The sequence below is a fragment of the Lynx canadensis genome, chromosome D1, assembly GCF_007474595.2.
Source record: "Lynx canadensis isolate LIC74 chromosome D1, mLynCan4.pri.v2, whole genome shotgun sequence".
Classification (NCBI taxonomy): Eukaryota; Metazoa; Chordata; class Mammalia; order Carnivora; family Felidae; genus Lynx; species Lynx canadensis.
Genome location: NC_044312.2, coordinates 88,300,488 through 88,327,355, shown reverse-complemented (window position 1 = coordinate 88,327,355; position 26,868 = coordinate 88,300,488). Strand labels below are relative to the sequence as shown.

The 26,868-nt window shown below is 36.1% G+C and overlaps 1 protein-coding gene across 1 annotated transcript in view; it reads right to left on the bottom strand.

Annotated features, from left to right (window-relative positions):
- Positions 1-656: 656 nt before the first annotated feature.
- The window catches only part of CAPRIN1 (cell cycle associated protein 1), a 39,947-nt gene continuing 13,735 nt past the window's right edge, over positions 657-26,868 (bottom strand). The window contains exons 3-19 of the mRNA XM_030332456.1: positions 25,007-25,069; positions 24,807-24,893; positions 20,913-21,151; positions 20,743-20,825; positions 17,208-17,345; positions 15,978-16,030; positions 15,816-15,902; positions 13,660-13,815; positions 13,469-13,577; positions 10,885-10,946; positions 10,282-10,392; positions 9,675-9,824; positions 8,614-8,764; positions 5,962-6,156; positions 5,141-5,241; positions 4,029-4,092; positions 657-2,496 (exon numbers count right to left, since the gene is read on the bottom strand). Coding sequence (XP_030188316.1) covers positions 2,432-2,496; positions 4,029-4,092; positions 5,141-5,241; positions 5,962-6,156; positions 8,614-8,764; positions 9,675-9,824; positions 10,282-10,392; positions 10,885-10,946; positions 13,469-13,577; positions 13,660-13,815; positions 15,816-15,902; positions 15,978-16,030; positions 17,208-17,345; positions 20,743-20,825; positions 20,913-21,151; positions 24,807-24,893; positions 25,007-25,069 — 1,914 coding nt within the window. The 3' untranslated portion in view covers positions 657-2,431. The remainder of the gene's footprint in view (positions 2,497-4,028; positions 4,093-5,140; positions 5,242-5,961; positions 6,157-8,613; positions 8,765-9,674; positions 9,825-10,281; positions 10,393-10,884; positions 10,947-13,468; positions 13,578-13,659; positions 13,816-15,815; positions 15,903-15,977; positions 16,031-17,207; positions 17,346-20,742; positions 20,826-20,912; positions 21,152-24,806; positions 24,894-25,006; positions 25,070-26,868) is intronic.

The window sequence follows — 26,868 nt, the reverse complement described above, 5'->3', positions numbered from 1 at the left end:
GACCAAACAAAAGGTCTTCTGCAGGTAGGACAAGTATTCACATATTATACAGAACACTTAGTACCAAGACTCAGATCTTAACGGGACTTTTTAAAAAGTTCTCTGCCTCATAACAAGGCACCTCCTTTAAAAAATATAGTCTGAATTGAGACATAAAAGCTTTACATTTAGACTGTGATAGAATGCCAAAAAAAAAATTATACTATTTCAAAAAGAACGACTCTTTTAAAAACATACACAGAAATAATGAAACTACTAACACCTTTACACATTCACAACATCTACACTAATGCATAGAAGTTTGAAACCTAGAAAGCATTTCTCCCGCCATCCCATCTCTGAACTGATTCATAGAGATCACTGTATGAAGAATCACTTATTTACTTCAATTTTAAATGTCATGAAATTATTTTCTACACAGATAGCAAATTTAGTTTTGTATATAGAAGGACTGTAAGCATACACATCTAGGGGTTACCCAGTAAACCATGAATATTTTATCTATTCCCCGTGAAATACAGCTAACATATGGTTGTGGTACATCCCAGGCAGATGTCATTTAAAGCACACAACGGGAGGTGCTAGCCAAAGAAATACTCATTTGTAAAAGTAAACGTATAACCCTTGCAATATGATGTACCACAACCACACATGAGAAAAGTCAGGAACTTATTTTATTTTAAAATAAACATTGGAGATACCCCCCCATTCCCCACCACCCTACAAAAAACTTTTGAATGTGGAATGTTCAACAGCCTATCCATTTTAGGTTACAAAACCAGCAAAAACTCCAGTTGTCTAACAATGAATGTTTGAGAATCGTTCTTGTGTTTTGTTTTTGTTTTTCTTCAGTGGCTGAGCACCTACTGGAAAAATTCCTTAGCTAAAGTCTAATAAAACAAAATTCAATTTCTGAACAGAAAATACCATTAACTTAGTATTAGTAGCCTTTGCTGAAAAGATGGGATTAATTCTCCATGAAGTCAAAGTGGGATATGACAAGCAGCATCAAGTTCATAGGCACACAAAACTAGTGCTCAAACTGCTAGCACAAATTCCAACAGTACATAAATTACTAAACTGTCATCTCCATCAAACTTGTGACTCTCCCTATGCATCTAAGTGAAGGAATCGCCACTTTGAATATAAATGCCTCCATGAGAAAAAGATAGAATTCAATTAGGGTTAGACAAAAGATAAATGCAAGTACTACAGAAATAGCTGCTGGAGATAACCATAAAATTTGAAACACTAACAATGCATGGGGTGAACCACATAAGCTGCTAGCTGTTGAACACCAGTGTTTCAAGATACAACTTTTATAAACATGTTTTATTTGTTTTGCTTATACCATCAGAACTGAAACTGTCTGTCATCTCCCTAAAATAGGGAAATCAATCTAAAACACATACTGGTGCTTTTCAAAAGATAGCAATTTAAAAGGGTGGTAGCAGCAGGCATTTCGTATCTTTTTCTTTTAAAAACCTTCAGGCTGCAGGAAAAACATGTGACCAAGAGTGTTATGATTATCCATTAGATATTTTCATCAGTACCTGTACCAATTTAGGTGACAATACAGCAAGATCCGAGGATTAGTGACAGACAATGTATGTTATAAGGAATGATATATAGTACCAATCCTTATAAAAGTCATTGTCGAAGAAAATGTTAAGTGTTCAAAAAGGTATCTAAATACTTCACATTTAGTACAGAAGCGGCCATCCAGATTACATCCCATATTTGTTGCATATTTTTCAAAAAGTGCCAATCAAAGCCTAATTTTGCATTTTGGCTTTGTCTTATACAGTATCAGCTGTTAAAAAGCAATTTACATGTGTTTGTAACCAGTCGTTTGGCCAAGGATGAAGAGTGCTGTGTCAAAGCTGGTAGCCAGCCTTATATTAAGGGCCCATGCATAATTTGGTATGCATCTTAACGTTCAGTGCTCCAATTTAACTGGAAAAGCTGTGAAATGCAGTTGTTCTGCCAAACCACACTCCACTCCTTCCTTCTTCAAGGGAAATATTTTAGTTTTGTCAATTACCATTGAATAACTCTAGGGCTGACTTGTAGATTTGATCCAATGTCAAAAGTCAATCTTGCTCTTTCCAAGCCACTTCAAATAACTATGGAGATATCACCCCGTAAAGTGTATTATGTTTTACTCCTAAGCAAGGGTGAGGAATCTGAGTATCATGTGCAAGGCTCAAGATGACGCTTAGGACAGAACATGCAGAATAAAAATAGTTTCCTTCCATATCCAGGTAATATAAAGCTGACAATTGTAGTCCTGTCTTTATGGGATGAAAACAGTCCCTTTACAATAAGTTTCCTGAAAGGGAGAACAAATAGATAATAACTCTTCTGGTAACATATTATGGTACACTGGCCAGTGTGTTTTTGGCGTTTAAACATAATCCTGTGAATCAGATTAATTCACTTGCTGAGTGTTCATTTGCGGCATCCCTCTGTTGGGTCTTGGGGGCCCTCCACGACCTAGAAGACAAAAATGGCATTTGGTTTTTCTTTCAAATATTATTTGTTTTGCCTTCAAGCAGATTTTTCATCTGAAGTCAAGAAGCATGTGGGCAGCTTGTCACCACATTATTAGGTTTAAGAGGTCAATTCTTCAGTGTTCACCTGTCCTGGAAGTTGTCATGCGCAAATTTGCTCATGTTCTCTAGCTAAAAGAAGAGTAGAGCTAATGGAGTATTCCACCAGTACTCATTCATTCATTCATTCAACAAGTATTTATTGAGTGCCTACTGTGTGCCAGGCACTGTCATCAGGCGTTGGAAATAGATACAGCAGTGAAGACAGACAAGGTACCTGCTCTCATGGAGCTTACATTCTAGTGTACACTCTAGCTTACATTTCAGTAGTAAGTAACATCATACTATCAAAATTAATAAAAGCACCAGAATGAAAAACAGACCTTGTTACCTAAACTGTTAAAAAGAAACTACATAACATTCAAAATTGTATAATGACTTGTAACAGATAAAATAACTTTTTACATGCTGTTAAAACAGATTTTTAGCTACCAGTCAACTCAACTTTCATAGAATATGCTACAAGGTGAGAAAGAACATAACCCACATTCACATGCAAATATCCTTTGATACTTCAAGTCAATAATTCCCAAGTGATCCATTAATTTAAAAATGCACCTTTTTGCTGGCCAGTTTCTACTAGCATTGAAATCAAAGTACTTTGTAATTCCTCCTTAATATACATTTTATACATGTGATGGCCAAAACCTAGAGGAAACCTATTCAGTTTAACTTCCCTTAAATCAGAGAACCATTTAGAACTTCAGATCATATGAAATGCTACCTTTAATTGTTACACAGGTTGACTTTCTGCCCAAATGAGGAAGCAGTTTTCCTATGGTAATAGACAAAATCAGAAACTCTTTAAACCTACAATTTTTAAATATAGTTCAGTAAGTTAGTTAGGATTTTGTATGTTTTACTTAAAAGTCAGAAATAATTTGACATTTATATCGCTATTAGTGATCCAAAGGCATTGAAATTTCAATTAGTTCTATCATTTCTAAATGGTTCTCTAAATGTAACTATGGCTTATCTGGCCATTAAAGTGTTTCTGACTCTAAAATATAATATGCATGTTCAAAAATGAAAGAGGAATAATAAATTTATATAAATGTTCAATCTCATTCCAAAAATGTCTTACAAAAATGTTTCAGTAAGTACTTCCTAAAAACATTTAGCAGGTTTTAGGACCTGAAAAATAATTTGCAGTTGGAAAAACACTTTTTCTAAGGAGGAGAAATGTTCTAGTTTTCAAGACAATTTATATAGTAACAGGGAAAGTCATTCAAAAAATTAAATTTGGGTTCAAGGTAAGTTTTAGAAACAGAGCATTTCATTTAATCCCTAGCAACAAGTCTGGTAATGATAAATGTATTCCTAACATGTAACCTACATGCAGACTATGGAACAGCTCTTCCAAGGCCAGAACAGAAGCTCCACTTAGGAGCTAGGATCACCACCACAAAATATTACCTCGTGGGGCTCCCCGTGGTCCACTCTGCCCAGAGCCTCGCTTGAAATTCTGCTGATATCCATCCTAAAAGACAAGCTAGTTAGTACTGAAGAAAACGTAATTTTTTTTTAATGCTTTCTCATCTATCTATTCTTAGTGTCTCACACAGAACACAAAATTTGTCCTTATTCTTTTTAGACATTTCAATATATAATAGCCAGAAGTTATTCCGTAATTTACTTCTGTTACTCTCAAGAACATTCAATGAAATATCTCTGCTCTTAAAAATCATTCTTTTTTTTCTCCGACACAAATTTATTTTTAAGTGTAATTAACATACAGTATTACATTAGTTTTAGGTGTACAATATGATTCAACAATTGTATACATTTCTCAGTGCTCAAGGTAAGTGTACTCTTAATCTCTTTTATCTGTTTCACCCATTCCCCCTATCTACATCCCCTCTAGCAACTACCAAATTTGTTCTCTATTTATAGAGAGTCTCGTCTTTTGTCTTTTTGTTTCTTAAATTCCACATGAGTGAAATCATATGGCATTTGTCTTTCTCTGACTTTTTTCATTTAGCATTATACCCTCTAGGTCCATCCATGTTGTTGCAAATAGCAAGATTTCATTCTTTTTTGTAGCTGAGTGATATTCCATTGTGTATATATACATCTTCTTTACCCATCTATTGATGGGACACTTGGGTTGCTTCCACATCTTGGTTATTAGAAATAATGCTGCAATAAACAGAGGGGTGCGTGTATCTTTTCGAGTTAGGGTTTTCATTTTCTTGGGCTAAATACCCAGTGGAATTATTAGATCATATGGTAATATGGTTTTTAATTTTTTAAGAAGCCTCCATACTGTTTTTCATAGTGGCTGCACCAATCTGCATTCCCACCAATAGGGCATGAAATCATTCTCTTTTTAACAGACTCTAAAAAATGAGTACCTATACTAGAGTGCTAGGGAAAGCAAAAGTCACCATTCTCCATAATAAAGTATCTTATAAAAATGTGCAAAATTAGCCTCAAATTACTTAGTTACCCAAGTCCAAACAACCCCATCAGTCTGTTTCATTGGCTTATTTAGGTCAGGTTTATATTTTAAAGCAACTTCTACCTACCCGTTGATAGCCAGAGTAGTCCCGGGGAGCACTGAACTGAGACTGTGTGTAACCACTGTTTGGAGTGTTAGAGAATGAAGGGCGGTAACCATCATATCCTCCTAAAATTTAGGACAAGAAAATAATTTTCTTATCTAAATGAGAAATTTTTACTTTCTTACTACTGACCAAGGGAAGAACTGAAAAATTATAAGCCATGCCAGTAATTCAAATTAATTTCAAATTCCCCATCCTGATCCAATCTGTTCCTAAATTTCTGAGTATTAATTTCCTTAGAAGAGGACATTTTCACCCATCCATGCACACATACACACCCCACATACAAAAAAAAATCCCCATAAACTCTGATAATGGAAAGCAATTATCCCCTCAGAGACATGGAAAACATGGATTTGACACATACAAAAAAACCCATTACCAATTTTGTCAATTTAAATAACCTATAATAGGGGCGCCTGGGTGGCGCAGTCGGTTAAGCGTCCGACTTCAGCCAGGTCACGATCTCGCGGTCCGTGAGTTCGAGCCCCGCGTCGGGCTCTGGGCTGATGGCTCAGAGCCTGGAGCCTGTTTCCGGTTCTGCGTCTCCCTCTCTCTCTGCCCCTCCCCCGTTCATGCTCTGTCTCTCTCTGTCCCAAAAATAAATAAACGTTGAAAAAAAAAAAAAAAATTTTAAATAACCTATAATATGCTAAAAATGTTTAAGCTGTACATGAGAGATTAACGCAGAGATACATACGTATCTTTCCCAAAAACCTCATGACATATTTCTATTTTACAAATCAAAAAGGAACAAGAACTTGCTACTTTTTTTTTTTCTTTACCTCTGAATCCATTGGCAGGGCCCCTGTATCCATTCATTAAGCCTCTAGCACCACGGGAGCCACCACGAGACACACCACGACTATTGTAATAGGGCTGACTGCTACGTGGAAATCCAGTGTTCTGCTGGGGAGGCTGCTGGTGGTTACCAGTCACTTGATGGGGCTGGTCCTGGGAACCATGGTAAGTGCCAACCACTATGATAAAAAGAAAAAATTTATACACACACACACACAGCTCATTACAATTTGTTCTTTCGCGTTTTCTGGGTTAAGAAGTGTCTTATACCTTCTCCTCAAATCATCTTTAAATAAATTTTAATATTTCCAATAAGGAAACCTACACATAAGTCCCTATTTTTCTCCTGCCCATATATTAAGCAATTCTCCAACAACAGTTCCAAACTTTTGGAAGCACACAATGTGTGAGAGCACAAAACTCTATCCCTTCCAAATGGAATGAAAACCTATATTATTAAACATCTTCTGAGAGGCATCTGCCTATTAGCACAAGAGACCCACAATAATTCAAAAGATCTTACATACTAAAACAGTACAATTACCACTGTGTATCATTTAATTATTTTTCCACTATAAAACTCCTTAGTGGTAGAAGCTTTCTTATTCTTTTAAATTTCCCTTGACACGTTAATGAAACCTACAAAACCATGCTCTCCCATAGCTAAACAACCATATGGTAGAATACTCAGTCAATTATGAAGGTAAATTAGCAGAAGTCTTCAACTTACACCTCCTTTAATGCCTGATTCCATTTCAAGTACTTTTAACGTACAACCAATTAAGAAGACAGTTAAATAGTACTCACACTGGCACTCAACTTGATGAGGTAAAGAAAAGATTCTAGAAGGTTCACACTACCTTGTACACCCCCCTCCTTCCACAATGGGAAGTCTAGAATCTAGAAATCTTTAAAAATTAAGCCCAGAGGTACCTTTCGGGTATTAACCAATGTTCGCAATGCACAGGGGAGAAAAGACAGGATACTAACACTACCTTTGGGAGGTGAGGAAGGTATAGACTAGAGGAAGGCCCACACCCCAATAACAAAAAACAGCCAGCCCAAATCCCCCATGTTTAGACAGAAAGAAAAGGTGGTGTACCTCTTGAAAAACTTGACCAGATATATTTTGTGGCCTCAGGAAACCCCAAATACATTTATCGGTTCTTAAAATACTATTTTGCAACGAAAAAGCTAAAGTGTGCCTAGTGGAAGGGATGTTATGGCTCCTTTTTGAACTGTGCAATTAATGGACTAATTACACTATTCACTGTGGTCTTTCTACACAGACTGCCTTTCCCTACATTCCCTAAATTTAAAATTACAGGTAAATATCATGATTACAGGTGACATTTTCTATCTAAAGAGAGTCATTCGTATGCATGTAGAGAGTGGCAAAAGAAGTGAATTTTCACCTCACTTTTTATCAATAAGAATTTTATTAGTCTTGGCCAAATTTCACTGTAAGGAAACTCATAGCAATAAATAAAACTCATACAATTAAAGTGTGGTCTTTATTTTAAAATACCAGAATTACTTAAAAAACAACAAAAACCCCAGAATTTCTATTGAAGTGTTTGTACAGCATAAACTCTTAAGTCCATAAATAGCCAGATTCTTGCCGTATCCTTTTTTCATGTTGTTCCTAACTAGATACTACAATTTGCTATAGAGCAGGTGTACTGGGGGCCCATTGTGCTGACATGCTTATGAGTACATGGCAATAATTAAAGGAGCCTGAGCACAAAGCCCAGCTTTATCATTCAGAAGCTGAACATAGATAGCCTAATCGATAAATAGCCATCAGATTACAGCTGATTCAAACTTCCTACTAATTAGTGAGTGCTAAATACTACAGGGATATGTAAGAATTTAGTACTGAAAAAATCCATAATGTTCATCAAAGTCTATCAAGAAATTAGACGATTAGAATATTTCATAGTTATTTCAATCAGTCTGATAAAATTAAACTATTAACTCCTATGATTTTAGCAAGGTTTGCTAATTTGTTGTGGGATATTCCAATTAAACAACCGAGGATCTAAATAACCAAAGACCTAAGCAGGTATTTCTAATGCCTTACAAAGTTAAGAAACCTAAGATATCTCTATCTACATTGTTATGACAGGTATGGTAACTAGCCAACTTACGTATGACCCTACTTGCCAAAAAGGATTTTATTTCAACCTAGTTCTACCAAATGCAGCCACCAAGAGATTTCTGCATGTTTTACTGATTATAATTAGCACACTGACAACTCCTTACTGCTTAACTTTGTATAACTGACTTAACTACCTACCAGGTATCATGCTAGCCGGCTTTAATTAATTAGCAATTAAAAGTAAAGTAGGTCATAATCTAACAAGTTCCACTAAAATCACAGAATGAAACAGAGATATTATGAAAGCTTACTGACCAAAGGAAAACGGGTATAAGGCCTCCCAAAAAGTGCACATAATTCACATACGATAAATATGGACTTGATTTAATTCAGGATCTGCAACAAAAATTCCATAAAGTCTACTACTAGAACAAAAACTTGTGGACACTGCCACTTTAAAGTGTAAACCCTCCTAATACTGTCAGTAATGGTGTTGGAAAGCAAGCATCCAAGGAAGGGACACTGGTTTTCCTACCTGTTTGAAGCTGTTCTTGCTGCAGGTCTGTTTGTTCTACTTGGTGAGGCTGACTAGAAAAGCTCTGGTTGTAACTGGCCTGGTACTGATTTTGCTGTTTCAAAGTTTCTGGTTCATTAACAGGAGGAACTGGGGCATTCATATTGAACACCTGTAAGTAAATAAAGTAAATGATTACTTCATCCCCTTATTGCTAACAATTTCCCTACTTTTAAGATGACAGACCTCAATATTGGTTTTACTGAAAAATGTAAATACATTACAGAAATCTCAAACACACACGTATATTCCCCCCATATACATATTTATTTATATTTATACACACACACACACACACACACACACACACACACACCATATAGCACTTCAAGGAGAGCATAACTGGGTTTCAAAATTTAAAAATACAAAAATCAGCAGTCTTGGAAACGTTACTATAAATAAGAAATCTTTTTTAAGAGATGCAAACCACTGATACAATGTCACTTACAGAAATTAATTCTATGAATATTTTATTCATTTAAATTTTCTTCTTATTGACATTTTAACCAAAAGTTAATATTTTAAGTATTTAATCCTATAAACTTTCCCATGAGCACTGATTTAACTGTATCCCATCAATTACAATATTCTCATCCTTTCCTAGAAATTCTGCAATTTAGGGATGCTTACTGAAAAACCAGGATGAAGTATAACAGGTGAAATTTATTATGAGAAACTTCAGTAAAATAAAAGATTAAGCAAGGTATGGGAAAAAGTAGACAGTTGTTAAATCTCGGTAATGACTTACATACACAGATACAGTAGTCTACTTTTCTGCATGTTTACTTTTGTTAACCAAATCTAAAGGATGAAACTACAAAACAGTAAGATATGAGAGCACATAACTCCTAAGACTCAAATTTATCTCTGGGAGCAGGAAAAATCAGAGTTTATCAATTAAATATACTCTATAGTTGGGTAGATGCACACTCAAGCACAAAGTTAAATGAAGACTTTTCTGTTGAGACTTTGGCATGATGATAGTACACACTAGCCATTTAATGTTAGTTTAATTTACTTACCGTTTGCATGGATTGGAATGGAGCTGCGTTTACATTGATTCCACTGCTATGTAACGGTTTGCTTGTCCCAGCCTGGAACACCTGAGGCTGAGAAGCAGCCGGAAGGGATGATGATGCTGTAGTCTGGTCTGTATTTAAAGAGATTGTTGCCTAAACACAAAGTAAACAGATGCACTTTAGTGATAAACTAAATTTAGCCAAGTCTACTATCCAAGTCTTAGTATGTTAAGAAATTCAACTGGGGCGCCTGGGTGGCTCAGTCGGTTAAGCATCCAACTCTTGATTTCAGCTCAAGTAATGATCTCACAGTTCCTGAGTCGAGCCCCACACTGGGGTCTGCACTGACAGCATGGAGCATGCCTGGGATTCTCACTCCCTCTCTCTCTTCCCCTCCCCCATTCATGTTCTCTTTCTCTCTCTCTCAAAATAAATAAACTTAAAAAAAAACTCAACTATTTCGTAACAGCAAAATACTTGTATTGCATCACAGCAAAATAACGTATCGCATGCATTAGGTCCAAAAAGAGTCACAACATTAATAATTTACCTCTGCCCAATTCATAATAAGTGCCTATCAAGTTTATGTTACCTAGTAACAGAAACTTGCCTGAATCTGGTCAATTGGTTCCTTTTGTGGTCGTTGCTCTGTAGCATGAGAAGGCTGGTACAAGGGTTGAGATGCTGTATACCCCTCACTTGTGGATGAAACCAAAGGAACCTACACAGAAATAAAGCAATCAAAGCTGCTTTCTGTTATAAACCAACTCTAATACAGACAGGGCTAAGAAGTAGACAGATATACCTGTTAAATAGACTATAAAATCTAACAACTGCAAAAAATACATATAATATTAAAGATGAACATTAAATAAACCCAATCCAGTTATGAAGTCCCCCACAAATGCTTCTGAATGGCAACATTTACACTAAATTTTAGAATTATGAAATTTAAAATGTGTCTTCTCAAATTTTACTGTTTAAAATAAAAAAGCATATTCCTTACTATCATAAACATAAGATTTAACCAAAAAAATTATTTTTAAATTATTAATACCAAAGTAAACATAAACATGGAAATAAAAGTAGACAGCTACCCTCACCAGACTGTACAATGATAAAATTCATACCTGACTTTCATTACGCTAATTAAAGAAAGAGACCCAAGAACAGATTAAAAACAAATATGCAACAATATTTCTATCATTCCTACCTGTGTAGCTTCTGGTTGTACAGGAACTTGATTAGGCTGAGCAAGTCTAGATTCAGAATGAACTGCAAAATTGACCAAAAGCAACACTGTTATCCAAAATCAAATTTCTTCAGAGAAAATTTCTATAGCCAAATCCTAAAAAACACTTTTTGGTGATCATGAAAAGAATTAGGCAGGATTTTAGCTTTCAAGTGAGCATTTTGGTTCCCTGGTAGTCATTATTAGTATACTCTCACAATTGCTTTTATTTCTAGAAGGCATAACCCTAATCTGTTTTCTAACTCTTAGTAGAGATGTCACAGAGATAGGAGTACCCTTTACTTTATTTTTTTTTTTTATACATATGAAATTTATTGACAAATTGGTTTCCATACAACACCCAGTGCTCATCCCAAAAGGTGCCCTCCTCAATACCCATCACCCACCCTCCCCTCCCTCCCACCCCCCATCAACCCTCAGTTTGTTCTCAGTTTTTAACAGTCTCTTATGCTTTGGCTCTCTCCCACCCTAACCTCTTTTTTTTTTTTTTTTCCTTCCCCTCCCCCATGGGTTCCTGTTAAGTTTCTCAGGATCCACATAAGAGTGAAACCATGTGGTATCTGTCTTTCTCTGTATGGCTTATTTCACTTAGCATTACACTCTCCAGTTCCATCCACGTTGCTACAAAAGGCCATATTTCATTTTTTCTCATTGCCACATAGTACTCCATTGTGTATATATACCACAATTTCTTTATCCATTCATCAGTTGATGGACATTTAGGCTCTTTCCATAATTTGGCTATTGTTGAGAGTGCTGCTATAAACATTGGGGTACAAGTGCCCCTATGCATCAGTACTCCTGTATCCCTTGGATAAATTCCTAGCAGTGCTATTGCTGGGTCATAGGGTAGGTCTATTTTTAATTTTCTGAGGAACCTCCACACTGCTTTCTAGAGCGGCTGCACCAATTTGCATTCCCACCAACAGTGCAAGAGGGTTCCCGTTTCTCCACATCCTCTCCAGCATCTATAGTCTCCTGATTGGTTCATTTTGGCCACTCTGACTGGCGTGAGGTGATACCTGAGTGTGGTTTTGATTTGTATTTCCCTGATGAGGAGCGACGCTGAACATCTTTTCATGTGCCTGTTGGCCATCTGGATGTCTTCTTTAGAGAAGTGTCTATTCATGTTTTCTGCCCATTTCTTCACTGGGTTATTTGTTTTTCGGGTGTGGAGTTTGGTGAGCTCTTTATAGATTTTGGATACCAGCCCTTTGTCCGATATGTCATTTGCAAATATCTTTTCCCATTCCGTTGGTTGCCTTTTAGTTTTGTTGGTTGTTTCCTTTGCTGTGCAGAAGCTTTTTATCTTCATAAGGTCCCAGTAATTCACTTTTGCTTTTAATTCCCTTGCCTTTGGGGATGTGTCGAGTAAGAGATTGCTACAGCTGAGGTCAGAGAGGTCTTTTCCTGCTTTCTCCTCTAAGGTTTTGATGGTTTCCTGTCTCACATTTAGGTCCTTTATCCATTTTGAGTTTATTTTTGTAAATGGTGTGAGAAAGTGGTCTAGTTTCAACCTTCTGCATGTTGCTGTCCAGTTCTCCCAGCACCATTTGTTAAAGAGGCTGTCTTTTTTCCATTGGATGTTCTTTCCTGCTTTGTCAAAGATGAGTTGGCCGTACGTTTGTGGGTCTAGTTCTGGGGTTTCTATTCTATTCCATTGGTCTGTGTGTCTGTTTTTGTGCCAGGAGTACCCTTTACTTTAGAGAAATCCTAACTACCCTACCAAACTAACTGTGTCATTAAACATGCTTTTATTCAGCAACTCATTTTATGAAACTGAAGACATTAAATATTTTATACAGTTCCAACTTTTGTGCCCTTAATGCCATGTTCTGGGAAAAAAAACCAAGACTCAAAATTACTAATGGTCCTTGAGAAAGACAGTCCACTTAACCCAAAGAAGACACCAACAACTCTATTTGGTGCTACTACTTCTAAAAATGGTGTAAGACTATTAAGAGTTTGAAACTTCAACTGTCTTTTGACTCATCTTCTCCTTTCCTCTTAAGCATCCTCTTCTTTCCCACTTAGACCGTTGCATCTCATTTTTATTTAAGTAATAAAATGTTCACAAATTCTCCCAAAAAGCTGCAAGCATCCTTCAGAGAAGGACACCCCTATTATTTTTATGCTAAGATGAATTTTGAAACTTAAAAAGCAAAGCAAAATTTCATTTATCTAAATAACAGGAAATGGTTCCCACAGGGCTGAAGAGAGGATAACTAGTGACTGGAAGTACACACAAATAGGCTTCTGGAGTACAGGTAATGTTCCGGTTCTAGGTGCTGGTGTGTTCAGTTTGTGAAAACTCTTCAAATTCTACATTTGCACGTACTTAAGTCTATATGACAATAAAAAGTTTTAAAAAACGGAACCACAGTTATTCATATTATAGGAATAAAGAACATTTCTTATCAAATTAAAAGACACAAAATCCAAAAGTTAAGCAAACGTTAAAAGGGAAAAATTCATTTTCACATTTTTTACAAAACCTGAAAGCACTGGCCCTATATTTCTCACACAAAAATGTACAATTACTAACCTGGAGGGCAAACCAGCTGGGGCATATCCATGTTTTGTGTTGGATTCATAGGCTGTGCAGATACGATGGCAGGATCAAGTGTCTGGTTTTCAAAATCCAGCATTGAATCCTGCAAGTTAGGATATAATGGAATTAAATAATGTAAACACTTAAACCTTCAGTTAGTTAGTGTCTGACTGAACTGCACCTACCTGTATGAAATTATAGGGCCCCTGCATTTGTGCCATAAGATCCTGGACTCGCTGTCTTCTCACAAGGGGATCTGCCTGAGCCACTGGAGTCAGAGAGTGGGGCTCTGGTACTGAAGGAGATGCAGCTTGAGGTTGCTGCTGGAGTGAATTTACCACCTAAAGTGGAAGAAGTGGGGGGAGATGCAGACTGGTGGAATGAAAGAGCTCCATTCATGACCATCACAAAAGGTCCCTGAACTATATATGGAACTACATTATAAACAAGATAGTCAGCTTTAATATAGCTACTCCAACTGACAATTATCCCAAATTTAACATTCAGTGCTATTACTTCTACAGTGTTCTCTACTCCACATGATTGCCACGTAGCTTTTCAGATTTACTTTATAAACCGCTTTCAAAGGAAGGAATACCCATGCTTACTTCCAAAAAAACATATTGTGCTTAAACTGCTCTGCCTTCTATAGTAAGTAAATTTATATTTATCAAATACATATCCACCTCAGTACCTGATAAACAGCACTCAAGAAAAGTTACTATTTATCATCAAATTTTGAGTTCCCACCATTTCATTCTCTCTGCCAATACCATAGAATCAAGCCCTATCACCTTATCTAAATTGCTACAAAAGCCAAAACTCACTATATCTACCTTTTTCCTAGCTCTAATAATTTCTGATTATTATTGTTACTAATTCCCTGCTCTTCTAGGAAATCTAATTTTTATTACATCAGTCAAAATTTACATTCTGTCTGGTTTTAAACCTGGGCAACTCATACCTGGTAAGCCTCAGTAAGTCATAACCTTATTTTCTTTTATAAGCAATAGTGATCACAAAGACCAACTGATCTGTCATCTACATCAGGCTGGTCAAAAAATTCCTTAGAATCCCATATGGATAGCCTTTAAAAAGACCCTACCTGCCAAGTACTTAAAAACAAACCATACTGGCACAGTGCTAAGTGTGATAATATACTTTTCTCCCTCAATAAAATGCAAAAAAGTACTTAACTACAAAGCACTGTTACTTCCCAGTCTTTTCCTACTATGCCAACCCATACTTTCCATTCCTAATGTTCAACAAAACAAATATGCTAATTCATTTCTACCTGCATATCCATGCTAATATATACCTATTATCTGACTTCCCTGAAAATACACACCAAATCTACTTTTAGTCAAGGCCCAGTAGGTTCGCACACCACCATTACATAGATCTTTTACATCTTATTTTCTTCTAAACCTCCTCTAGTATTTCTGAACTGCCTTGCATAATTCAGCAAATACAGACTGTCTTGGTAAGGGTTTCATAGAACAGTGTTTTCATCTAAACTAGGTAACTTTCTGGGGTCAGGGGCAGGTTATCAGTACTATGTTTTGGCACATCAATAAGAGCTAAAAGTACTACTACAATTGCACCTTTGGAGAATGATAGAAGACATATTATTTTTTCTACACTTTAGATATATGAATACATAAAAGAAGTCACCTAAAAGAGGATGGAAAGGATGGTTGGGACTAATTTGGTAAGGCATTTGATTTTATCTTATAGGCAACACGGCACCATCAAAGAGTTTCAAGTGAAAGTAACTTAATCAAAACTAACTTTTCTAATAATTGACCTGTAAAAGTGAATAGGATGGCCTAGGGCAGTTAGAAAAGAAAAATATGAAGAGAGCCTCTGAACTAGACATGAGGACCTGAAAAAAGGTAATGTCAATTAAGGGACAGAATTAGGAAACACCAGAAGTCTAGCGCATTAGGGAGAAAGAGGAGTCTAAGAGGAAACTCCAATATATCCCTTGGAAGGTGGGCCTTTTCTGGAGGTTATCTATGTGGGAGCCCAGATTTTTAAACAGCAGCCTGGTATCGACAACAGAAAATCATGTGCTTTAATAACCTTAGATAACTTTTTTTTCCCACTTCCACAGATAACTTTATATAAATTTTCTGTAGCTAGATCAGCAGAGATTCTATTAAACATACACAGGGATAAACAAATTACTTTTTAAAACATAATGATCCTGTTATGTGTATTAAGTTTAATATGACAGTAAATGTACTAATAATGCAAAAAACTAAATCTGTTCTTAGGAGAGATAAAAATGACTAATTAAAACAAAAGACATCAACTTTGCAACCGAGAGAACTCTTACCTCAACTGTTTCAACTGTCCACTCATCTACCTGCTCCTTTTCACCACTGCTGAACTGTGTTTCTGCCATAAATTGTCTATTTACATACTGCAAAGCAAAATAAATGTTTGAGAATTGTTTGAAAGGCAGAAAAGGAAAGCTAGCATTAAATAAAAATCATACCTCTGTTGATTCAACTTCGCTTTGTTCCGTGTATTCTTCTGCTGGCTCAGGTTCTAAGTAGTTAAAAATTGACATAAATGAGTGTTAAGAAAGTATTTTTTTTTATTAGCAATTCATTTCAACTCCAAATAAGTTAACAGTTTACCATCAAACAGCCGGAATTTATTTACAAAGTTACAATAGTTAGCATTAAGTTTCTGTATTTTATCATTCTTACAATATTTAGAAAGAGTTTTCTTTACCATTTATTACAGAATAAATTAGGCTCAAGAGTAGTTATTCTGGACTAGGTATAATGCCAAAAAAGACCTAAGTTAAAACCTCTCTATTCTTAGAGTACTATCATACAGCAACATACAGATTAAAATCTTACTATTTTAACCTACTTGGTAAAGTGGTTGGGGGGATGGAGAGGAGGCTTACTATGTCCATCTGCAACCATAAATTCCACCAATGTGCAATCTTCCCTTCTAGTTTCAACCTAATAGCTAAGACTTGTGTAAAGTGCTTACTATGTGAGACGCACCATGTATATACTTTCACGTACTGCTTTCTCAACAGAGATAAAGAGACAGAGAAATTCAGTCACTTGCCCAAAGTTACATAGCTAATGAGCGTCAAAGCCAAGATTACAATCCAGGCAGTCTGATTCTTTTCAACCATTTCAAAATTCATACTCTGACAATGTTTCCAATGGTACTGAGAATTTTATTCATCAACTTAAGTTATAAAAGTATTCCTGGTAAGTGCTTACCTACATATTAGTGTTGTACTAAAGTTAATTTGAAAAGATCCCTTGCCACTGAGAAATTTATGGTTCAGGATTAGAGTTATAATCTCCCCATCATTTAACATACACACACACCCCCTTCATACTATTCACTTCATATACTGGCATGGTAAACAACAATAAATCTAGGTATGTCAGCCAAAATGTACTTAAAAAGTCCTAAAACATTTCCCCTCATCTGTACTCCAGGCCAGCAATATTGCAACAAAAAAAGTTATCAGTTTGTAATAGTGATCAAGACCAGTAAGTAAATGATTGATCTTCAAGACCTCTGGGAATTATTCTTAATATGCATTGTTTTAATGTTTTGTTGTGCTTAAAGCTCCTTTAAAACTCTCAGTGTGCATACATAACTAAATAAATGCAGAGCTTGAACTTGTGGCAAAGGAGAGTAAAACCAAGATTCCTACACTACAGCTCATATCCACCTAAGTACTCACCAGCTTCAGCTACCTGATCTTCAGCTGCAGGTGCTGAGGCTGCCTCTTCTTCCTCACATAGCCCATTCTGGTGGTTGTGAGTGCTGTCAAAGTAGTTTGACTGGAAAACACGCTCAACAATTTCCTTTAGAGCTTTATCTAAAAACAGAACATGAATTATAATGTTAGACTATCAGGCATGCCTGACCTGAGTAAGATTCAATATGCTACAAAATGCTGTGGTAAGAAAAAAACCTTATCAACTGTTACTGAAACATACATATAAAAAACATTGAAGTCCACTAAGGACAGAAATTATGGAATGATAGAGAACAAGAAGAATCTATTAGTACTAAACTTTATATATTTTATGTAACTGCAAGAAAAAAAAAAGCTGACAGTTATCATTTATTCATTATTTATTTAGCACCTACCTATATGTTAGGCAATGTGCTAGGCAATGGGGCTACAAAATATGTAAGATACAGTATCTGCCCTCCCTAAGTTTCCAGTCCAATAGAGAAAAGTTATCAGATATAAAAGCAGTGAAATCACATCTGTGAAACGTACTACAAAGAGGTACAATGGATTGAACCTAATCAGAGAGAGGCACAGGAAGCTTTCCTGGTGTGTGAGTGCTGCAAGAGCAGAGATCTAGAAGATGAGTAGTAGAAAGAAGTGTTTCAAGGCAGAAGCAACACCATTTACAAAGCCCTGTATAAAGGATAAGGATATAGAAAAGGGGTACCAAATACAAGAAAATGAAAGCATGCACTGTAGCTGAGGAGGGATAGGGAGGAAGAAAAAGCATACAGACTAGTCTGGAGAAACTGATTAAGAGCCAGAACATGCAAGGTCTTTAAATTAAAGACAAATGTATATAAAATTTAATTTAAAAGACAGCCATTAAAAAATTTTAAAGAGGGACGGGGAGGGTGGATTCAGTTAAGAGAATGCACTAAGGGAGAAAAGTAGGAGAGACAGATTCAGAAGATATTTGAAAGGCAAAAAACTGTCACAATTTGGTACACACTAAGATATGAGAGGGCAGAGCAGCAGGTGAAGGTGTGTGTCAAGAATTCATCTCAGGTTGCCTGGGTGGCTCAGTCAGTTAAGCGTCAGACTCTTGATTTTGGCTCAGGTCAGGAGATTGAGCCTGGCCCTTGGACTCCTCGCTGAGCATGAATAGCCTGCTTAAGATTCTCTCCCCCTCTCACTCAAAAACTACAACAAAGAAGAATCTCAATTTCCTGGCCTTGAAAACACAGAATATACCTATGTACATAGAATGTATCTATTCCCTAATCAGTCACTATACAGAAAAATAAAACTTCCCAGGACTATATTAAAATATCATAAAATTACCTCTATTAACAATAAAACTACCAACAACTTTTTCTATGCCAAACATTTCATGTTTTCCTTCCCCACTTCAGAGGCTCACGACTCAAAACTATTCATTTTAAAAAAACTTATGCAGGGGCGCCTGGGTGGCTCAGTTGGTTAAGCGTCCGACTTCGGCTCAGGTCATGATCTCACGGTCCGTGAGTTCGAGCCCCGCGTCGGGCTCTGGGCTGACAGCTCAGAACCTGGAGCCTGTTTCAGATTCTGTGTCTCCCTCTCTCTCTGACCCTCCCCCGTTCATGCTCTGTCTCTCTCTGTCTCAAAAATAAAATAAAAACGTTAAAAAAATTTAAAAAAATAAAAAATAAATAAAAAATAAAAAATAAAAAACTTATGCATGAGGGACCGCCTGGGTGGCTCAGTTGGTTAAGCAACCGACTCCTGATTTAGGCTCAGGTCATGATCTCATGGTTTGTGAGTTCGAGCCCCGGCGTCAAGCTCTGAGCTCACAGCACAGAGCCTGCTTGAGATTCTCTCCCTCTCTCTCTCTGCCTCTCTCTCTCTCAAAATAAATATATAAGCATTAAAAAAAATCTGAAAACTGAATGCACATAAAAATACTAACTTGAATACATTAGTAACTTTTCATTAGTTATAAAGATGTTACATTCCTAAGGTAAGTAAACAAGACTAGGCAAAAAACACCATAACAAGATATAAACTTATACTTTAACCCTTGTTACTCATCAATAACGTTCATGAAAAATTGATCAGGCTTGAACTAAAACTACTTTTTTAAGCTAACAAGTTTATACACGTATGTAAATTTCTTCCTAATAAAACTTCTGTACATATTTGTGGCAAAAGTAAAATTAAGAAGACATAAAGATTTCTTTACAAAGAAATACACTAAACAACACAACAAAGAAAATTTTTTTAGTTTATTTTTAATTTTTTTTTTTAACGTTTATTTTTGAGAGACAGAACACACGCATACATGTGTGGGAGGGGCAGAGAGAGAGCAAGACAGAGGATCCCAAGGGGGCTCTGCTCGGACAGCAGAGAGCCCAACATGGGGTTCAAACCCACGAACTATGAGATCATGACCTAAGCCAAAATCAGATACCCAACTGACTGAGTCACCCCAGAGCCCTGAAAAATTCTTAAAAAAAAAAAAAAAAAAGTTTATTTATTTATTTTGGGGGAGAAAGAAGCACAGTGGGGGAAGTGGCAGAGAGCGAGCGAGAAAGAGAATCCCAAGCAGGCTCTGCACAGCACAGAGCCCTACACAGGACTCAATCTCACGAACTGTGAGACCATGACCTGAGCCAAAATCAAGAGTCAGACATTTAAACGACTGAGCCACCCAGGTGCCTCAAGAAAATTATTTCTTAAATGAAAAGATGTAAGAGAGTTGTTTCTTCGTATTTGATTTACCCATTTCCTTAAAGCAAATACAATCCAAATTACATCATACAGTTTTGCCAATTAAAGCTTTTAATCCGATTTAATTTTTCACCAAACAGCTAAAAATAAGGTATAAGCACTTTTACCTTAAGATGTTCAAAAATCTACTTCCCTAAACCACCTTTATAAATAGCAAAGATAAGAACCTATTATTTACTAAGAGAATAAACCTAAAATTCCTAATTTACCAATGAAGTGAAGCTTAAATGTCCTTTGTTTTCTTTAAAGTCAATAAACATTGCATATTTGAGGTTAAGGTTTTTAAAAAGCACAAAAGAATTATGTCCTCAAATTACCAGAAGTCTATGAAAAACTAAGAAAAGATGAAGGCAATGACGATAAGTAAAATGTATGGGGTATAGTAAGTATTTTTTCACAAAATTTCAGCCATAAGGAAAAACCAGTCCCTATCTAATACCAAGAACTCTGGAAAGCCTATTCAGTATTAATCTGTCCACCTCAAGCAGAGAGTAAGTTACAAACAAAATCGTGATAAGTCAGGGGATTCCCATCTCTACAGATTTATTGATTCATGATGGGTTTTTTTTTACTTACACACACACACACACACACACACACCAGAAAGGAAAAAAAGGAAATAAACCAAAAAGTAAACAGTAGATGAATGTTACTTACACAATTCTAAAAATTTCTCCAATTAACATTACTTTCAAAAAGAAAACTAACTTTTAAAGATTCTTAGTTACAAAATTATATTCTTAGTTACAAAAATTATAATACTCACAGGTTGTTCCACATACAGATTTTTCCTTTCCTTCCAGCAAGTCCCATAGGTGAATGGAGGCATGTTCATACTGCTCATTCAACCTTATAATAATAATTAAAAAGCTAATTAATTACCTTTTAGTTGTCAAGCCAACATTTAGAAGTTTCTACTACCAAATACCACTATACCTCAAGCTCATGTCCCGTTCAGGGTCTGCTAATTTGTAGAATTCATCCAACAATGACAATTCCTCTTCAGACAATATTGGCACTCCATTCAATCCTTGCTTCAGATCAGTTCGCACCTCATCATCCCCCAATTTGTCCAAAACATACTGGAGCTCAAGTACAGTTTTTAAACGTTTTTGTTCTGCTTCTTCTCTCATAAGCTGCTCCCGACGTGCAGTCTTCTTTATTGTTTTCTGAATCTGCATAAAAATATTAAGCATAGACATTAAAATGAATTTCACAAAACTCCCAATTTAGTTCAACCAATTTCATTTCCAATGTAAGACACATTTTACTCGATGAGTTATGTGATCCTGATACACAAAATGCTGATTCCTAACGTACAAATAGAGTTTAATATCTAATAACATCATCTGTTTTAAGCAGATGTTAGAAATTCAGAACACATCTTTCTTTCCCTATAAGGTATTATTGTAACACTAAATGTTGCCAATAAAAAAATATATTTCAGATTTGCTTCAAAATAATCTAGCTGACAGGGAACAAGGGAGTATATCAAACAGGACTGTCCATGAGATAAAAACTGTAGAAGCTGGGTATGGGTACAGAGGTATTCATTATATTCCTTTCTTTAGTTTTGAAATTTTTCATAATAAAAAGTATAAGAATTAAAATTTCTAATTAAGAACCTGAGCCAATTAAAAAAGAAACCCGAGTACAGCAAAATAAAAAAAAAATCTTACCTATATCCATCTCCTCTATGGAAAACTGGTCCAAAATTTTCATTTTAAGTACCTACTATCAACTTAAAAAGAGATGCTAAAACCCACCACTGTTTCCTCACAACCCACCGCTAGTATTATATTATCCCAACATTTTGAAAATAGTGACTAAAACTAACTTGTTTTTATGAATAAGGGGATGCTGGCAGAGAAAAAGAAGGTGGCAGAAGACAAATAAATGCTTAGTACACATGTATTTTTCCCACTACTCTTTTCCTAGTACCCGTCTTTTACTTTCCTGTGAAGGTTGAAGGGAGAACATCAACCAGACTCAAGTACGTCTCTCTCTTCTCATGTCCAGTGTCAGACTGGGCTCAAAGAATGGTCAGAATTTTAAAGAAAGGTCAATCTTTTCAAGAGCCATGAAAGTGTCTTCCTTCCCACCTTCTTCCCCTTTCTCAAGCCTCACTGGGATAAATTGAGACAGAGAAAACCAAAATAAAGACATACAAAATGTATAATAAAGGGGCGCTTGGGTGGCTCAGTGGGTTAGGCGTCCGATTTCGGCTCAGGTCACGATCTCAGAGTTTGTGGGTACAAGCCCTGCATCGGGCTCTGTGCTGACAGCTCAGAGCCTGGAGCCTGCTTCAGATTCTGTGTCTCCCTCTCTCTCTGCCCCTCTCCCACTCCCGCTCTCTCTCTAAAATAAATAAACATTTAAAAAAATTAAAAAGAAAAAAAAAGAAAAGTATAATAAAGGGAGTAATGGGGGAAGAGAGACATAGGAGAACAATAAAGTCTACAATAAGACAAATCTATGATGGCAGCAGAGAGGGCAGCAGATTAAATGATATTTAGCAGTTAAGTGGCAAGTGAACAGTACATATGAACAGAGATATGAAATCCAAGCTAGGGCACTCTAGAAAGCTTTCAAGGAGAAAGGAACATAATCTTACTGGGGGTGAGGGGTACAATTTTAGGACAGAGAAGCAGCCACTAGCCAAAGGCAGGAAATATAGGAATAGAGGCAGGAATATGAAATAAGTCAATAAAACCAAAGAAGTAAGATAAAGAATGCCACTCTGAATACAATGAGCAGTTCAAGTAAGGAAAATATGAAATCTAGAAAAGGTAGGCTGGAGCTTGATTAAAGAATTCTTGAATACAAAACAAAAAAGGTGTGGGAAAGCGCGATAAAGGATCCGAGTTCAATAAAAAGACTGCCAATGAAGTTAAAGACCCAATGAAAAGTTCCTGAAAATACCAGTGTTAACATAAAAGCAAAGGAGACTTCAAGTATTTTCACTTACACAGTGTTAGTAGTTTTAGAAATAGACTGATTCTATTATTAAATTGTATAGCAATCCTACTTCTATGACCCATAAATTTTTTTTTAATCAGAAAATTAATTGGCCAGGATTCATCTGACCTAAGTGGATCAATTCCCAACTTGGGTGTAAATTAAGTTTCATTTATTCCATTTTGAGGGATACCATCAATATTTTCCAACTTTAATCAAATTTAATAATAAGTGCATGAAATATATTAATTATGCATCAAATATTGCTCACAACCCTGAGATGAGGGAGGTACCATTATTATCACCATTTTACAGATTAGAAAACTGAAGCAGTGTGACGGCCCCACTCCTCTCCCCCCTTCTCTTTTGATACTACTGGTTCTGTTTGTCTGGAAAACCCTGAGTGATATAGGGATAGACAAGTTAAGTAACTCAAAGTCCTACAACTATTAAGTGGCAGAATCAGGGTTCAAACCAGACAGTATGGTTCCAGAATCAGAACTTTTCATCTCTGTACTGCAATGTCTCTCATCACATAATAAATTGTTTTGTTTATTCATTTTACCAAATCAGAGGCAGTTTTGTATTTCAGTGCTTTTAGCCTTTCTCCAAATAAGCTAATACTAATTCAGAAGATTAATTTTCTGATCTCAACTTTCAAATTATTTGACTTTGCCTGTATTTCATTTTTGTCCTGTTCCCAAAGGTTTCTATCACATCAAAAGATGTATGGGAAAAACACAAAACCACTTTACTTTGTTGGATCACGAGTTGATACAAGAGCAATGTATCCCACTCTGCCACATTCCTTAAGATCCCTAATGGAGACAGTGATTACCAAAAAAAAGACCTATTTTCTGATAGTTAACAGAATTATAAGATGGTCATTAGGTATAAAGGAATATACAGAAAATAAATGCCTGCTATATTTATATATACACGTATATACAAGCTAATTTTTTAGAGATCTTCAGGGTATCTCCTATATATATATTTGTCATATCTGAGACTCAGTCCTTTTAAAAGGCATCTTTCAGAGCCCAGATGTCCATCAACTGATGAACAGATAAAGATGTAAAGATGAACGGATCAGTGATGAAAAGGAATAAAATCTTGCCATTTGCAATTAACGTAGATGGAACTGGAGGGTATAATGCTAAGTGATGTAAGTCAGTCTGGGACTCCTGGGTGGCTCAGTCAGTTAAGTGTCGGATTTCGGCTCAGGTCATGATCTCACAGTTTGTGAGTTCCAGCCCCGCATTGGGCTCTATGCTGACAGCTCAGAGCCTGGGCCTGCAGCCTGCTTTGGATTCTGTGTCTCCCTCTCTCTGCTCCTCCCCCACTCACACTCTCTCTCTCAAAAATAAACAAACATTAAAAAAATTTTTTTAATGTTTAAAAAAAAACAGAGAAATACAGATGTTTTCATTCATATGTGGAATTTGAGAAACTAATAGACCATAGGGGAAGAGAAGGAAAAATAAGTTACAGAGAGGCAAACCATAAGAGGCTCTTAAATACAGAGAAGAAACTGAGGGTTGATGGGGGTGGGGAGTTGGCGCCACTGAGGAGGGCACTTGATGGGATGAGCACTAGCTGTACATATGAATCATGGGAATCTACTCTTGAAGCCAAGACTACACTGTATATACACTGAATGTTAGCTAACTTGACAATAAATTATTTTTAAAAATTTTAAAAAGGCATCTTTCAGGTGTTACTTTAAACTTTACAGAACTGGAAAGCATCTTAGATATAATTGGATCCAATCCTCTCATCTTACAAAGAGCTTATCAATCGTAAAGAAATAAAATTTTTTGCCTTCCTTATTTTTAATATTTCATAAACATATATACATAGTCTTCTACTTACATCTTGACTTAATGCCATGAAACTCCTCTGTAATTCTTTTGCAAACTCCAAGTTATTTGTGACTTCCTGGTACTTAGATACGGCATCCTAAAATAACAAAGACAGAGCCCAACTTTACTGGAAACATAAAGAACCACAAAATTAATTTTCTTATTAAAAATAGTGAGCAGAAAATCTTCAATAAAATGTAACATCTTTACCAGCTGATCTTGATTAAGCCTTTCCCCTTTGTTCATTCGTTCCTGGTAATCATCAAGCTTGCCCTATGTAAAAAGAAAAAAAAGAATTATGCCCCACATTTTAAAGTACATACCAGCCTAACCATGCTGAAATAACCAACCCATATAATCCTCTAAGTTTGTCTCAAATCGTGCCCTAAAGATAATTTTTAGTTAACTTCAGTTTAAGTTTGTACATAACTTAGTTTAATAAATAGTGCACTAAAATATGAATGCAGACACTCCAGCCCCTGCTGAATAATAACCAAATTCCACAGTATAAGCCAATGACATGATACAACACTGCTTATTTAGGTTTCTCAAAAGAGATATGCATCAGATGGCCTGCACAAATGGTTCCTACCAACATGGGTGAAGGCCACAATTTGGTTATGATCCTACTTACACAGAAGCATATCAGACATTTTATAATGTTAAATTCTTGTCCCTTCCTCACCCCCTGCCTCACCTCACTTCCTCACTTCGTGTGACTAAGTGATATAAAAAGAGTGTATTTTCCCTGAAAAAAACCCATGTGCATACTGTCTTTGATAGGCCTCATCCATTTCTCTTGAACAACATGATACTCCAAGCTATCACATCACCTATGGATAGTGCATTACTCAACAGCTTTGCTTTCTTTTCTCACAAATGGAATTAAATATGACAGTGGGACAGAAAATTAACCTCTGGTTTAAGTCATCTTTTTCCCCCCAACTAAAATGAAAATGTTGGCAGTTTCCCAGGCTACTATTAGATAAGACCCCAAAGAAAAGTATTACTCAGGTAATACAATAGTCAAAAATTCTTGACAATTCTTGATAGTAGTCAAGTTATTGTTTTAAAAGTCAGAGGAGCAGGAATAAGTAGAAACCTAAATTAAAGGGGACAAATTTTTAAATTAATATAATCACAATAAATTATAAACATATATTGTTCCTCACCCTTAGTAATAATAAAATTAGCCACGAAACACAAAATCTGATAAAATGCATTCAGGGTCAAGAAACAAGTTTAAAAACAAAACTAAAAAGTTGTTTTAGGTCAAATCATCCATTTTCTTTGCACCAGAACCATTAGTCAACTTGCATAACCATTCCACCCTAAATTAAAAGCCTAACAATTCCTTAGTTATCCTAGAGGCAAATAAAACCAAAATAAACATTAAAACATTAAAGGCTGGGGGCGCCTGGGTGGCGCAGTCGGTTAAGCGTCCGACTTCAGCCAGGTCACGATCTCGCGGTCCGTGAGTTCGAGCCCCGCGTCGGGCTCTGGGCTGATGGCTCGGAGCCTGGAGCCTGTTTCCGATTCTGTGTCTCCCTCTCTCTCTGCCCCTCCCCCGTTCATGCTCTGTCTCTCTCTGTCCCAAAAATAAACGTTGGAAAAAAAAAAAAAAAAAAAATTTAAAAAAAAAAAAAAAAAAAATTAAAGGCTGATCCAAGTACCCAATTTTATGCTTAGGTAGACTATTTCACACAATAACCTCTGGCTGAAGAGGTATAAAATTCAAGTCTACCAGTTGAAAAATGCAAGTTTTTTCTACACTGATCTGACAGGCCTAATTCCAGGTAAAAAAGATAAGCTCAACTGTCTCAGAACACTCTCTGAGGATGAATAAAGACAACTCATTCATTTTTTAAAAGGGTAGGCTATTTTAAAGAAAAAAACAAACAAGATTTGCTTTTAATGATGACTTAGGGTATAATAGCACTTTATTATAGTCATGATTCCTCTATTTAGAAATATACAGATAACAGAAGATATGCGAATGGAAAGAGGGCCTGAAATGTAGTGCTAGTACAGTAAAAATTCTGAATTCACTGCTAGGCAAAAGAAAAACTGCT